This window comes from Marmota flaviventris, chromosome 8, assembly GCF_047511675.1.
Source record: "Marmota flaviventris isolate mMarFla1 chromosome 8, mMarFla1.hap1, whole genome shotgun sequence".
NCBI classification, from domain to species: Eukaryota; Metazoa; Chordata; class Mammalia; order Rodentia; family Sciuridae; genus Marmota; species Marmota flaviventris.
In genome coordinates, this window is record NC_092505.1 from 80,220,846 (window position 1) to 80,234,578 (window position 13,733).

The 13,733-nt window shown below is 36.1% G+C and overlaps 1 protein-coding gene across 1 annotated transcript in view; it reads left to right on the forward strand.

The window, feature by feature from the left end:
- Gabrr3 (gamma-aminobutyric acid type A receptor subunit rho3) overlaps positions 1 to 4,062 on the forward strand; it is a 44,083-nt gene extending 40,021 nt beyond the window's left edge. The window contains exon 9 of the mRNA XM_027943274.2: positions 3,760 to 4,062. Within this exon, the coding sequence (XP_027799075.2) occupies positions 3,760 to 4,062 (303 nt within the window). The remainder of the gene's footprint in view (positions 1 to 3,759) is intronic.
- Positions 4,063 to 13,733: the final 9,671 nt, after the last annotated feature.

The window sequence follows — 13,733 nt, forward strand, 5'->3', positions numbered from 1 at the left end:
AATAACTTTTGGATTTCTTACTGAGCATTTTGTACTTTCAGAGTGCTTTTACCTCATATTCCTTATCTGAAAGTTCATATCCATTCCCCAATGTGGGTCTCACAGGGATTATTATCTCTATTTTATAAATGAAGAAGAAGAGTTTCAGTGAAGTAAAGTGATTTGCCAGAAGGCTCAGGGTAAACAGAGCTGCCATTGCAATTCAAGATTTCCTGGGCTGCTGACTTCATTCTTTCATTTTATATCTCTTGAGTCAAAGTTCTAATAAGAGCTGATTTTGTTTTATTGCAGATTTCTTTTGTTGACAGCATGGGGCCATGTGTCACACACACATACGCATAGTGAGGTGTTATGCAGGTGTGAGGAAACTGGGAGCTTTTAGATTAACCATGTGCCACAGTGGTGTGTACACATCACCTGCAGCATTCTTGTCAAGACTCTGACCCAACAGGTCTGGGCATAACCTGAGAGTCTGCATTTTTAACAAGTTCCAGGTGATACTGATGCTGTTAGTCCATTAGCCACACCCAGAATAGCAAAGATTTGGATAATCTGTGAAGTAAGTAATGATGGGGAAAAAATGTGTAAAGAGGGAAAGAATTTTTTGTTGTTGTTTCAATTTGGAAAGTTGTAAACCCAAGAAATAGACATGGAAGTAATTTTGGCCAACCTCCATCTAGTCCTTTGACTCCAAAATATCCATGTTTCCCTGTTGTCACCTGCCATACAATGTGCATTTTCATGCTACCTGGCTTTTTTTTTTTCATTTAAAAATATCATACAGAATTTTCTTAAGTATGAAAATGAAGAGATTCTTTTGAGTTAATAAGCGTTTTAATGCTTTAATTATTTTTAATGTTTTTTAAACATTTTTTAATTATGGTAAAATACAAATAATTTACAATTTCCCATCTCTTTTTGAATAGGGTTGCACTAAGTTACTCAAGCTGGACTTGAGCTTGTGATCTTCCTGCCTCAGTCTACCAAGTAGCTGGGGTTACAGTACATGCACTACCATGCCCAACCTGGAATTTCCCATCTTAATTATTTTAAAATGTATAGTTTGGTATTTAAATTCCTGTTGTTGCGTAATCAATCTCCAGAGATTTTTCTAATGAACTGAAACTTCCCTTAAACAAATCCTCATTTCTTCCTCCCTAAACCCCCTGGAAACCACCATTCTAAGCATTCTCCCTTTAAAGGTACAGTTATCCCAAAGAAATTTTCTTACTTACCATCATAGACCCATGGGAGGAAATGAAGAAGTGATCTAGACTTAGAAGAAAGGATGCCAGACAGAATTCTATCCGTTCCCAGCTTTGTGTTCTAGGCTGACTCATTTATCTCACAGAGCTGTTGTGAAGGTCAAATGATATAATGAATGGGTATGAAATTTTGGTAAACTATAAAGTGCACATGTATGTTCTTACTACAATTGGTGTTAAGAGCATACAGTTTAAAGGAGCAGGAGTTTTCATAGGGATAGAAGACAAAGGTTGCTTGAGATGAGAGGCTTTTGAAGGAGTAGGATGTCCTAGAGAGGAGGTAAAAGCATATGTCTACAGGTTTAGGGGCTAAACCTCTAAAGTTGAATTGAAACCAGCTTCAAAGAAAGAGCAAGATGTGAGAGTCATACATTTGACTACTACTATTTGACTACTACTACTAGTTTTTGATAACATAGTTTGTTGAATGTTGCTTAGATCAGAGAGCAGGGCTCACTAATATTTATTTCATCACTGAATTAAAAGTACTTACTCTTTTCATCACTAGCAAAACTAAATAATTTAGGGTTCCCCCTGTTAGGTCTGTCTCCTTTTACATCATTTCAGAAAACAGTCCTGGAACAAATGTGGATCCCAAAGTGCAGACTCAAAAGGGTCTGAGTCACACATGCCAGCTCCTTTCCCCAGACACCTATGGTGAGAAAGGCCTAGAATGTTGGGCCAGTGGAGATCCTCCCTATGAAATCATGAAGTCAGGCAAAACTCCTTCTTACCACCACCATCACCACCACCACCACCTCTGCTGCTCTCACACCCGTTAGATATCAAGAGCTGAGAGTACAGCAAGGACCGTGGAAAAATTATCTCTAGTATTGGCCTTTGTCCGGTAAGGAGAAAGGAAGGCACTTTTTTCTTATCCCTTACCAAAGGTTCTCCTAATTCCAGGACCTAGAACTCAGTCTAAAATAGTCAGATATAGATATACTATAGCTTATATGAAATATGCCTTAGCTATGTGCTTATCTATAGCCTGAAATGAAAAATGAGAGACCAGTTCTAAAACTCCTTCTATTGGACAAGTGACTTATAAACTTGTGAAAAAATAGCAGCCTGTTGGAAAGTTGGTAAAGACTACAAGCTTTAATCAATTACATGTTAGATTATCATAATAGTGAAAGAAAATGACACCCTTATTCTTCCAAGATTTGTCTTTTTTTAATCACACTAATGACAATTTTGTTCAGCTAAAAAAGCAATCTGCTAGTATGATGACTCAGCAGTATTCTGGATGGCTAGGGAAACCACTGACGAAGCTGTTCATAGTTTTTCCATGCTCAGATCAATAGTTGAATATATTATTAATATTATTGACTACCTAAGGTTATATTCAGTCTTGATCTCATTGCATGGTTATTTGGTCCATTTTCATTTAATTATGGAAAATATTTACAATTAAAACAAAAAAGGACAACCCCACTCAAAGTATGGGTCTCTGATTAGTTCACTGACTACACAACATAGCCTTTGTGTCTTTTGAATTCCGTAAAATGTTAGGTTTTTATAAACCAAATACACATCTTGAAATAACTTATTCTGCAGCCTTTGATATCAAGTCTGAATGATTTTGTCTAGAGTAGCCTCTCCATATTTGCTCATTTTTCAACTTTCCTATAGATCAAGAAGTGATTTTTGTCTTCTCAAAAAATTACTAACCGTTGCTTCCTAGATACTACCCTATACTAGTGAGCACAACTATATCCCTCAGAGTTAAACCTTAAAGAAAAATTTCAGTTCAGATCCAACCAGATACAAAAGCCAGATGCACTCATAATTTGTTCCTTCAAAAAAAAGTCAATTTCATGTTTATTGGACTGTATTAGCATCATTTATAGGTGCTTTTAAGAAAAAAATAGAAGACCAGACTAATTTGCATTTTAAAGGAGTAGCAAATATCATTCCTGATTTAAGATAAATGGATCACCGAATGATATGTTCTGTTTGGGGACAAAAATCACACTGACTGGGCATACTGCTGTATTCTCTCTCAAGAGGAAAAATAAGTTGAAAAGCAAATCCAATCGCCTTACATTGATGTTCTGATAAATCATATTCAACTTTAACTCACAAACTTATGTTAAATGATTCATACTATTCAAAGGAAAAGAAAGAAAAATAAAGAGGAAAATATGCACAAGGAGTAATATAATCTAGCAGGCCAGGACTACATTAGAAAACATTGGCATTATGGTAGTGTGACATTTACTTGTATGATGCTCAACTACCTCTATGGGAATAAATTTAAATTTCCTTACTAAATCAGTATGTGCAAGTCTGCAAGACAGTGTTTTCCATTTATTATTAAAATGACTGTAGTCAGATGCAAGAAGCAAAGGTAGAATTCTATTCTTTATTACAGGCAAAGCATTCTTAACTATAGAAACTATTTTAAAAATCTCATTTACATTTTTACTATAATTCCTATTCATAAAACTATATTCCTGACCTACTAAAAAAAAAAAGTCTTTTCTGACAGATTTCTGGAATATATAATATTGATGCAGTTGAAGCCATGGCCTTCGATGGTTGTTACCATGACAGTGAGACTGACATGGATCAGACTTCCTTTTCTTTACACTCAGAAGAGGGCTCCTTGAAAGGACGATCCACAGGCAGCCCCAGCACAGATTCATCTCGCATAAAGAGAAGAAAATCCCTGGGAGGTAACATCGGTAGAATCATCCTGGACAACAACCATGCCATTGACACCTATTCTAGAATTTTATTTCCCATTGTATATATAATATTTAATTTGATTTACTGGGGTGTATATGTATAAAGAGAAGCCTTGCTTTTTATTTTTCTCTCCCTTTTTGGGGGGTTGGGGTAGGGATTGGGGGTCAAAGCCAGGGTACTGCACATAAGAGGCAAGTGCCACACCACTGAGCCACATCCCCAGTGCAAAGAGGAATTTCTAATGTACAAAATCTGTATTGGAATCAGAATATGTTTAAAAAGCAAACCTGTTGAACATGAATTGGACCATACTAACTTGACCTAGGAGGGAGTCAGTTATGTCTCCTGGCCTAAAGAAGATTTAAAAACGGACTGATTTACGTCTAGGAAAGAGTTCAAAGTCCTAGGAGAATTTTGAAACAGCAATGAGAGTGAAAGGCAATTGTATTTTGGAAAAAAAACATTTCCATAGGGAAGGGCTTTGTAACTATTTCATCTGGACCATTCTTCTCTCTCAATGAGAATGTCCTTTATTCAACCGGAGAATAAAGTTGGCCTGTGACATTAATTCAAGGATAAATTTTTATTTCTTACTATCCACCAAGTGACAGATTACCTAACAAAGCTATATTCTCCTAGGGAAGGACATCCACATCAAGCCAGGGGTCCTGTGAAAGACTTCCTTCTCTTACCTCTAACTACTGAGATTCATATATTATTGAGTCCAAAATGTGGAAAAAATATAAACTTCACTCAGTCTTCACTCCTCATATCAAATTAATACTTCCATCACCAATAACAGGTCTAACGTTTTTTAGATAAGGTATAGCTTTTATAGCTTTTTTGAGGTCTTTGATTGATGACTCTTTTAAAATATATACTTTTTTTACTTGTAGTTGGACACAATACCTTCATTTTATTTATTTATTTATTTTTATGCAGTGTTGAGGATCGAACCCAGCACCTTGCATGTACTAGGTGAGCGCTCTGCCATTGAGCTACAATCCCAGCCCCTGATGACTCTTTTTAAATCAAATGTTTATTGACGACCAACATGTGACAGACACTTTATTCAATGTTATATTCATCAAATATGAAATTACCTATTCTTTCCATCCCTGAGCACTCAGACTAGCAGGAATAACAATGAATTGGCATAGTAGATGCTGATATGGTGGGAGGTACACTGTGCTTGGTCTGCAAAGTGAAGGCTGAAAGAAGAAAAGAACATCTATGAAGGAATGTGGATCTCAAGTTATCAACAACAGCAGATGCTTTCAGATATCACATTGAGGGAGAAGACTGAATGGAATGTATGTATCCATTAGTAATCTTCAGTAACTTGGTTGAGCCAAGTAAATCAGGTCAAGTGAGTATTAAAGAAATGTTAAGTAGAAAAACCTCCTATAATCAGTGTTTTGCAGATGGGAGGTATCATGCTTCTGTATTGAGCATTTTGTGGAGAAGACATGGTTTAGAGAAGAGCTCTTGGCAAGAAATGCGACTATGTCCCCTTCCTATTTTGGCTGCTGGAATTGAACTTGGAGAAATAAACTACTGTATTACTTTCAGTAATACTGAAATACTGGAGTTTATTTCTCCATAAAGTAAAACAAAATTATTTGAATTATTTTATGCCAGGTGAGGAAACAAACAACTTCCTGCTTGTTGATCAACAACATTGGTTTGGGGTCTCTATTGTTACAAGGGGAGGATTTTTTAAAAAATTGGCTTCCTCCTGGTGCAAAAGATTAAAGGGAAAATTCTCTCTTTCCTCATGGGCAGGATAATTCTTAGATACTTCATTCTACTTTCTTAATACAATGTTTCCATTATCAAAATTTCCTAAGCATTATATGTTTCTAGGCTGTCATCCAAAATTAAACTAATATAATTTATTTAAACCCTTCTCCATTTAATTGTAGACTGTAAATAAATTTTAAGAACTATTTAATTGCTTTTAAGCTTGATTTAATAGGGATAGTATTGTTGTAGGATTATATTTTCATAATACAGCACAGATTAATATCCTGGGTGGTTGGCAATTTGTAGGTATTTTTCAACAGAGTGCTGAGTTGGATTATGTTTCTTATTTTGACAAGTTCTGTATATAATTGATGAGAGAGAGAGAGAGAGAGAGAGAGAGAGAGAGAGAGAGAGAGAGAGAGAATATGAATCAACAAATGAGTAGAAAAATCTATACTGTTCTCTTCCTCTAATTTCCTGGTTCTTCAAACATTGCTGGTGTTCATCTATTTTGAAGTATAACATTTAAAATGTTTAATGCAGTCCCCAGGCATATTCATTTTACTATTTTACACCAAATGCATCACTGCATACATTTGGCAGTCCAGGCTAGAGAAGGGCTCCATCAGAATACATGTGCATTCTTCTTGAGAAGCACTGATAAATAATTGTTGGCCAATCAAATGTAACTTTTGTTAATATCTAGTAATACAGGCATTGCATTTTCCAGTAATAAATATGTTGACTGCTCCAGAGAACCCTTACAGCATTCAGAATGAGATTCCAGGATTTTACCTGCTTTCTTCTTCTCCTCAAATTGGTGGTTTGTGAAGACAGAACTGTTTCTATTTGCCTCCTCTCTCCTAGGAAGCAGCAAGATTTCTGCTTTCATTTCTATTGTAGGAATGAAACCACAGTTACCTGGAAAATATATAAATGATCGAAATCATACAATAGATACCTCCTGTTAATTTTCACTTCATATACTGAACACAATCCTGAACAGACTGTACATGATTGTTCACTGATGGATAATCCTGGATAAAATGTGAGGATTTGGGAAAATAAGCTGCTTTCTAAGATTAAGAAAAAGCCAGCCAGCTTGTAAACTACCTAAATATAGAAATGGGCTATTTTATAAAGACTGCTCTAGAAAACCTACACTTTTAACTTAGTTTTGTTGCTTTTATTCTGATTAGAATAACCAATAGTATCATTATTTTAAAAATTAAAAATGCCAGTTGACAAAAAATAATAAAATCCACCCAGAGTTAAAGTTAATATTTTAAAGTATATTCTTAAGAGGTTTCCCTTGCATAACTTAAGATTTTTTCCAAAGGAATAATTTTGTACATATATTTCAATTTACTAATTTAAACACTTGCTTTGTAATAAACCCTGCATTGTCTGTTGGGGATGCTGTAACAAAATATGGACATGGTCCCTGCATACACAATTTAAATCCTATTGAAGAATATGTCTAAATTATGCAATTTGAAGCCAAACATTCTACCCTGGATTATAAACAACTTTCTTTGCCTTCGTTCCTACAAACTAATTTTCATATACTGAGTAGTAGTTTGGTGAATGGATACACCAGAATTTACTTAACCCATCTCCACCTGTGGACATGAGTGTTATTTCCTATTTTGCTTTATAATGTGCTGCAATTTTGTAACATAAAGATTATTCAAAAGCAAAATTATTTGATCAACAAATGAAATGTCTAACCATATTCAAATTTCAGCACTTATTTGTAAGAATTCCTATGTGCCCCTAGAACCTGATTCTCCCTTGTCTACCCAGAAGTTCTGGAGTATAGATTTCTGCAAGAAGAAACCTTTCCTATTTTTAGTTCTTTTTTGTCTCCAAGCAGAGCTGGAATTCCCTCAACCCGACCCTACTTAATTCCCACCCTCCCAAGAAAACTGGCATTCCCTTTTTATAATGAAAGTTTTGGCATTGTATAAAATGCTTATATTAAAGCAGCCTTCTTCCTTCCTTAACAGATGCTGCCTCTATAAAGCCCTTGCCATGTTTCAAATAGAAGACTAAGTGGGAATACAAATATTTACATATAAGTTGCCACAAAAATCATAATTTGTGAACTTGCAGATAGGTTAGCCTTCATATCTACTTTTTCTTATGATGCCACTCATAAGCTTGTTCAGATCACACACACACAAACACATTCACATACCCTGTACATGTTTAATTTTTTTAACATGGAGATTAATGAGGAAAGAAATTATAGATAATTCTTTAATCATTCTTAAGGTAAACATTCCAATGAAATCAAATAATACTCTCAAAGAAGCAATAGGAAGGTGCTATTTCAACTACAGTTCTGTACCTGGGGCAGCTGTTAATTCCTAGCAGGGCCTTAGGCAAAGCCCTCAATGTTTTAGTCCAATTATCTCACTTATGGAACGGAGCCACCTTCTCTTTCCCTTTCCCTGTAAGCATTGCATTAAAACACTCTCTCATTCTATAAAGTTGTGCTTAATTTCAAAGTCATATCACCTTCCAACTGCAATTTGATTTCCCTAAATTTAACAAGGCACTTAGACACTTTTCTCTCTTTTAATGAAATTTAAAGACAAAACACTCCAGTTATTTAAGGAGAAGATTTTTCTTCAGGATGTTGCAATGGGAAGGACATATGTTAATGAGTAAATCTCAGAGAAAAGGAAGGGATCCAGGAGTTTCAAAGAGGCAGGAAAAAGTGCCACCTTCTCTCTGAGAAAGCAGAGAAGTAGTCTTATCTTAGAATATATAAGAGCAGGGTGTTCATTTCTCAGAATACAAAATTGTGTGGCACTTCTTGACCTCTGCTACATTCCAGACACATAGGGGTCATGTGAAATTCAACATATGCCAAAGGTAGTTTTTCTTGAAAACATAATGATTTTTTTGGTTTACAATGAGGCCAAGGATAAAAGAGATATTTCACAAAGCAGAGAAAAACTATAATACTATTCTTTTCAATATATTGACACTTAATTTGTTGTCTCAAACATTGAACTAAATTTTATTATCAGATCATTTTCAGGATGTGATAGCACTTTTAATCCTAGGACCAATGCAATTCATTATATAAATTATTTTCTATAAGAATGCTTCAGGCTGGGTATGGTGGTGCACGCCTGTAATCCCAGTGGTTTAGGAGCCTAGGCAGGAGGATCTCGAGTCAAAGCCAGCTTCAGCAAAAGTAAGACTCTAAGCAACTCAGTGAGACCCTGTCTCTAAATAAAATTACAAAATAGGGGTCAGTGATTGAATGCTCCTGAGTTCATTCCCTGGAACCCAAAAAATGAAGCAGCAGAAGAAAAAAAAGAATGCTTTGCTGTTAGTTGACCACCCCTTGCCTTAGGCAATCAAAAGTAGATGAATTTATAATGTAATTAACAACTATTTTAAAACACATTTTCTATTTTGAAATAAAGACTTTCTAGAGTTTAATGAACAAGTTTCACTTCTTTAAAAGTGACTTATAGGTTCCAACAGTTCCAAAATTAACTAACTCAAGAAGTCATCCCAAGAAAGGAAGGAAGAGTCTTTACTCATTCTTCTTATTTCATCAGAAAACATTAATGCAGGTGTTTCAAGTGTTTTGCACTTCACAGAGGCGCTATAAACACAAAACCACACATCAAATAAAATTTTAGAGCAATCACACTACTCCAAAATAACTTAAAATATAATTTGTTAATTAGGTTGTGCCTCGAGTGAGATCATATTTAAATTAAATCATGGACAAATGAGGAAGGAGCCTCAGAACCTACTGAATAATTTGAAAATAAATGTTCAGTTCAGGTTGACAGAAGCGAAAGAGAAGGTTTTTTGAAAATGAACTCTAATATTTTAATATGATTTATAAAGATAATATGAATTAGAAGTAGGAAGACCCATAAGGCAAAGAAAGATAGGAATAGAAACTAGAAAAGTGATTGGTTCACAAAATGAACTCCTTAAAGTCCTATAGTGTATATCTTGGAAGAAGACTTAGATTTGAATGTAAAATGAATTTTATGTGATTATTTTGGATAATGTCCTGATCTAGACTAGTGTAATCTCATGATTATTGTTCATTTGTGTGAAGGATGGTGGTGTGTGCATCTGGGAAATCAAAGAATTATTTGCATGTTGATCATTAAATAATTGATACAACATTCCATGTTGACTGAAATTCAAGATATTCTCATTACTTGGTTCAGTATTACCATTTACTCTTTTTATGTAATGAGTTATACTGATGGAATTCCTGGTAGGTTCTGTTTGATTAATGTGGGCTATATAGTTATTATATTGCTGAACAATGTTTTATATGAAATAATCTGAACATAATAAGGGTATACTCAGAAAATGGCTTTATTTTTCACTAATCACTGTCAAATGTGCTCTGTTGGCTCTTTGTCCTCAGCTTCTTGCTGACATCTTAGGCAGATCCCATTTCTTTTGTTATTGAATATTGATCGCTTAAACAATCACATACATAAATGCAATCACACGTATAAATACACATTTATAAATACATAAATACATGTTATCGTTCCATCACCTCAACAAAATATCAAACATGTATAAGATTAAAAGAAGGAAGAGTTTATTTTGGATCACAATTTCAGAGGTTTCAGTCCATGGTCATTTAGTTCTGTTTTTCCTGGGTCTTGATGAGGCGGACCACCAAGGTGTGACAGCCCAGTACAGGAAAAGTGCTCAACCCCTGGTAGCCAGGAAGGAAGAAGAAGGAGAAGAAGAGGTAGAGGTGGAGAGAGGAAGGGAAAGGAAGAGATGAGGAGGCACAAACAAAGGTCTGCCCCTAGTGACCTACTTCCTCCAACTAGGTCCCACAGCCTAAAGGTTGCACCACCATTTAATAGCCAGTAGGCCAGCAACCAAGCTTTAACATATGAACTTTGGGGTGCATTTCAGATTCGAAACACTATAATCCTTACATACAAAATACTTTGATAAAAGGGATTTGTTTTCAGGTATAAAGCCTAGTCTGATTCAAATTTATTTTCCCTTAAGTTCAGGTCTCAACTTTGGACTGAGGAATTGTCATTGGGACAATGTAGAATCTGCACTTGATACATACTTCTCCTTCCTCCTTCTCAATGTATGAAGCAGATTAGAGAAAAAAAAAAAAGGCAAAGTTTTTTTTTTTTTCTTCAGTATTTTAGCTCCCAGTTTGCTGATGCCCTTTGAGTGGCAGACAGGGAAAATTTCACCAGCATGCAACAACAAGTGTGGTGACATAGGATCCAACTTTTGGGGTTTAATGCTCTGCAGCCACCATCCTGAAATTCTTAATCTTTAAATTTGTTTTGTAAGTGAATGAACAGGGAGTATGTACAGGGCATGGCACATGCAGTTCTACCTACAGTTCCATTATAGGATTGTTCCAGTTTTTGCTTCATTGCCTGCCCCTATCATACATTTACTCAATGCCAATGCTGCCCTCTGTGTCTGGTGGGACCAGGGCATAGATGTAGGGAGGGTTAAGATTGTACACATATTGTGCACTCCTGGGGCTGGTCATAGTAGTGGCCAACTCTCTCCTGGGCTGGCAGCACCAAAGTGTTTTGGGAGAGAGACCTACTGGAGCAAACTCTTTCCTACCCTATACTCAGGTAATTTGTGTACCCTGACTAGGAGGTTGCCATCTCTTGAAGAATTTGCTGTGGGTTGGCATGTGGCTAGTTGGTCAAGAAGACTGATTTTCCCATCCCTGGAAAGTACACAGCAGTATAGTGTCAGTGGTCAGCAGCAGGACATTTCCATAGCCCACCGGGTCAATAGTTCAGGAGCACTATGCACCAAGTGGCACTGCAAGGCCCTGGGGGCCTGTAGATGTCTGCACTCACCTTTAGAACATGAGGAATAGAGTATTACATTTAATAGCAATAAAAAACACCACCACAAAAGAATAGGTTATATTTAGTATAAAAAATGCAAATATTATCACTTTGCACAGGATCCCACAAATTTTGTTGGCCCTGATGACCCTGATGCAGGTGAAAATTCTTTTGGAGGTCTACATGGGTTCATTAAAATTAACCTTGGAATCTCTGATAGATCTTGTGTGACCCCATTTCTCCTTTCCTGTCCAGGCCATGGCCTCCTAAAGCTTGGCTTTCTTCACCTGCTATACCATTCTCTTTGGTCAGGTAATTTCCTAATGGTCCAAGCCCAACTATTTTCCACACTCAAGGATCTTCGATAATATCCGTGTTAGAGCAGCCTGCTGCTTTCTGCCTTTCTCTTCTGAATGCAGTTTGTGAGGGTAATCTCTCAAGGGCTCAAGATGTGTGCTTAGCAGAGGATACTCACCTAGCATGCAAGTGCACAAGGCTTTCAATTTGAGCCCCAACATTGAGGGGGGTAGGGAAACCAAAAGACAAAAACCCTGCTTCAAAGCCAGGCTGCCTGGATTAAGTTTGTTCTTCTACCCCCATGACTGTGACTTTTGGTTGACTAGTGAGTGTCTTGGTGTCTCCATTTCCTCAAATGCAGAAAAAATATACTTATAAATCCTCCACACAGGCTTTTGTGTGGATTAATCTTGGAATACAAGATGTTTTTAAAGGTCCTGTGAAATAATTTATTATATTTTAATATTAAATATTACTGTCTTCAGTTTTGAGGCTTCAACAGACATTTTCAAGCAAACATCTCAATTGGCATACTCTTCAACAAGTTATCTCATTCAAGTTTATGCATCAATTTTTCATGGATAATGTGATCATACAATTTTTTTCAGGGTTGTTTTTCTTCTATATTCAGAAGCCATAATTAAGGTATATTTTTCACTTCTTTAAAACTTGAAATGAAATTATTGATAGATCTATCAGTTCATAAGTGTTATCGATTTGGAGATTGATTAGTTGGTCATTTTTGGTTCATTAAGATAAAATTCTAAAGGAAAATAAGTCAACTAATCTATCATTATTGAAGGGTATGGAAAATGACAATCTCCAGAAAGGGAAATGACACTTCCCACCCCAAAAATGACCTGGAGGAAGAGGAAAACGGAAGACAATCATTAATCCTCTCCTAGGATTAATGGGCCCAAGGGGAAAAAACGGCAAACTTTCATTCCTTCCCAACAACAACTATGGAACCTGAAGGGAGAAGGCAAATACTGAAATTCTGGGCCCTGGACTTTTACCCTTTCACCTTGCCAATGAGGAAAAAAGCAAATAGTGAAGGTCTGGGAAACAATGAATTCCGGAGAAAGAGGATGAGCAGTGAACACTGAGTTCTGAGCTTTTCCCAGTGATAATGAGTTTAGGGCTTTTTACAATTTCTTTCCCGACTGTCCAAACTAATACGTCCTGCTTCAGTCTCTAATAGTTAAGCCACCCACATTGTAAACTATAAAACTCAAAATCCTGTAACCGGTGGCCATTTTTCTACCCAGAAAATGAGTCCCTCCAGTACCTGATGGATTGACTCCACTGCAGAATAAAGGAAAGCTTGCTGATCCATTTGAGGTCTGCTTCCATCCTGGTTATTGTGCTTCCATAATGGTGCTGAAATTGTGTTGGTTATTTTGCTTACAATCATGATGTTTGTTTCTCTCATCCATCTACACATTTTGCTAGTCTCCTAAGAAACATTTTTCAATAGGAGCTTGTTTACTCTTCAAGAAAGCAACCCCCAAATATATCTTATTCTTATAACAGTCATGAACACATCTGTTTCAGTGTGTTTTTTTTTGTTTGTTTTGTTTTGTTTTTTGTTTTGTTTTGTTTTTGTGACATGTTAAGTTACAAAACATCTCTGTAAGGAATAGTCATTGGAAATCCTAATGCATACTTTCACTCACTAGTTCTGGGTTGTTTGAGAAAGAAGATCTGAAGTATCACTTAATAAAGAAATGTCATGCAACCTAACATTCATCGACTTTTCCATAGGCACAGGCTCTACAAGAAATTAAGACTGTAAGCAAGAAAATGACAATATTAATTCAATTCACTTTTGTAAACACTGGGTACTCCAAACAGTGATAGTATGCTTTAA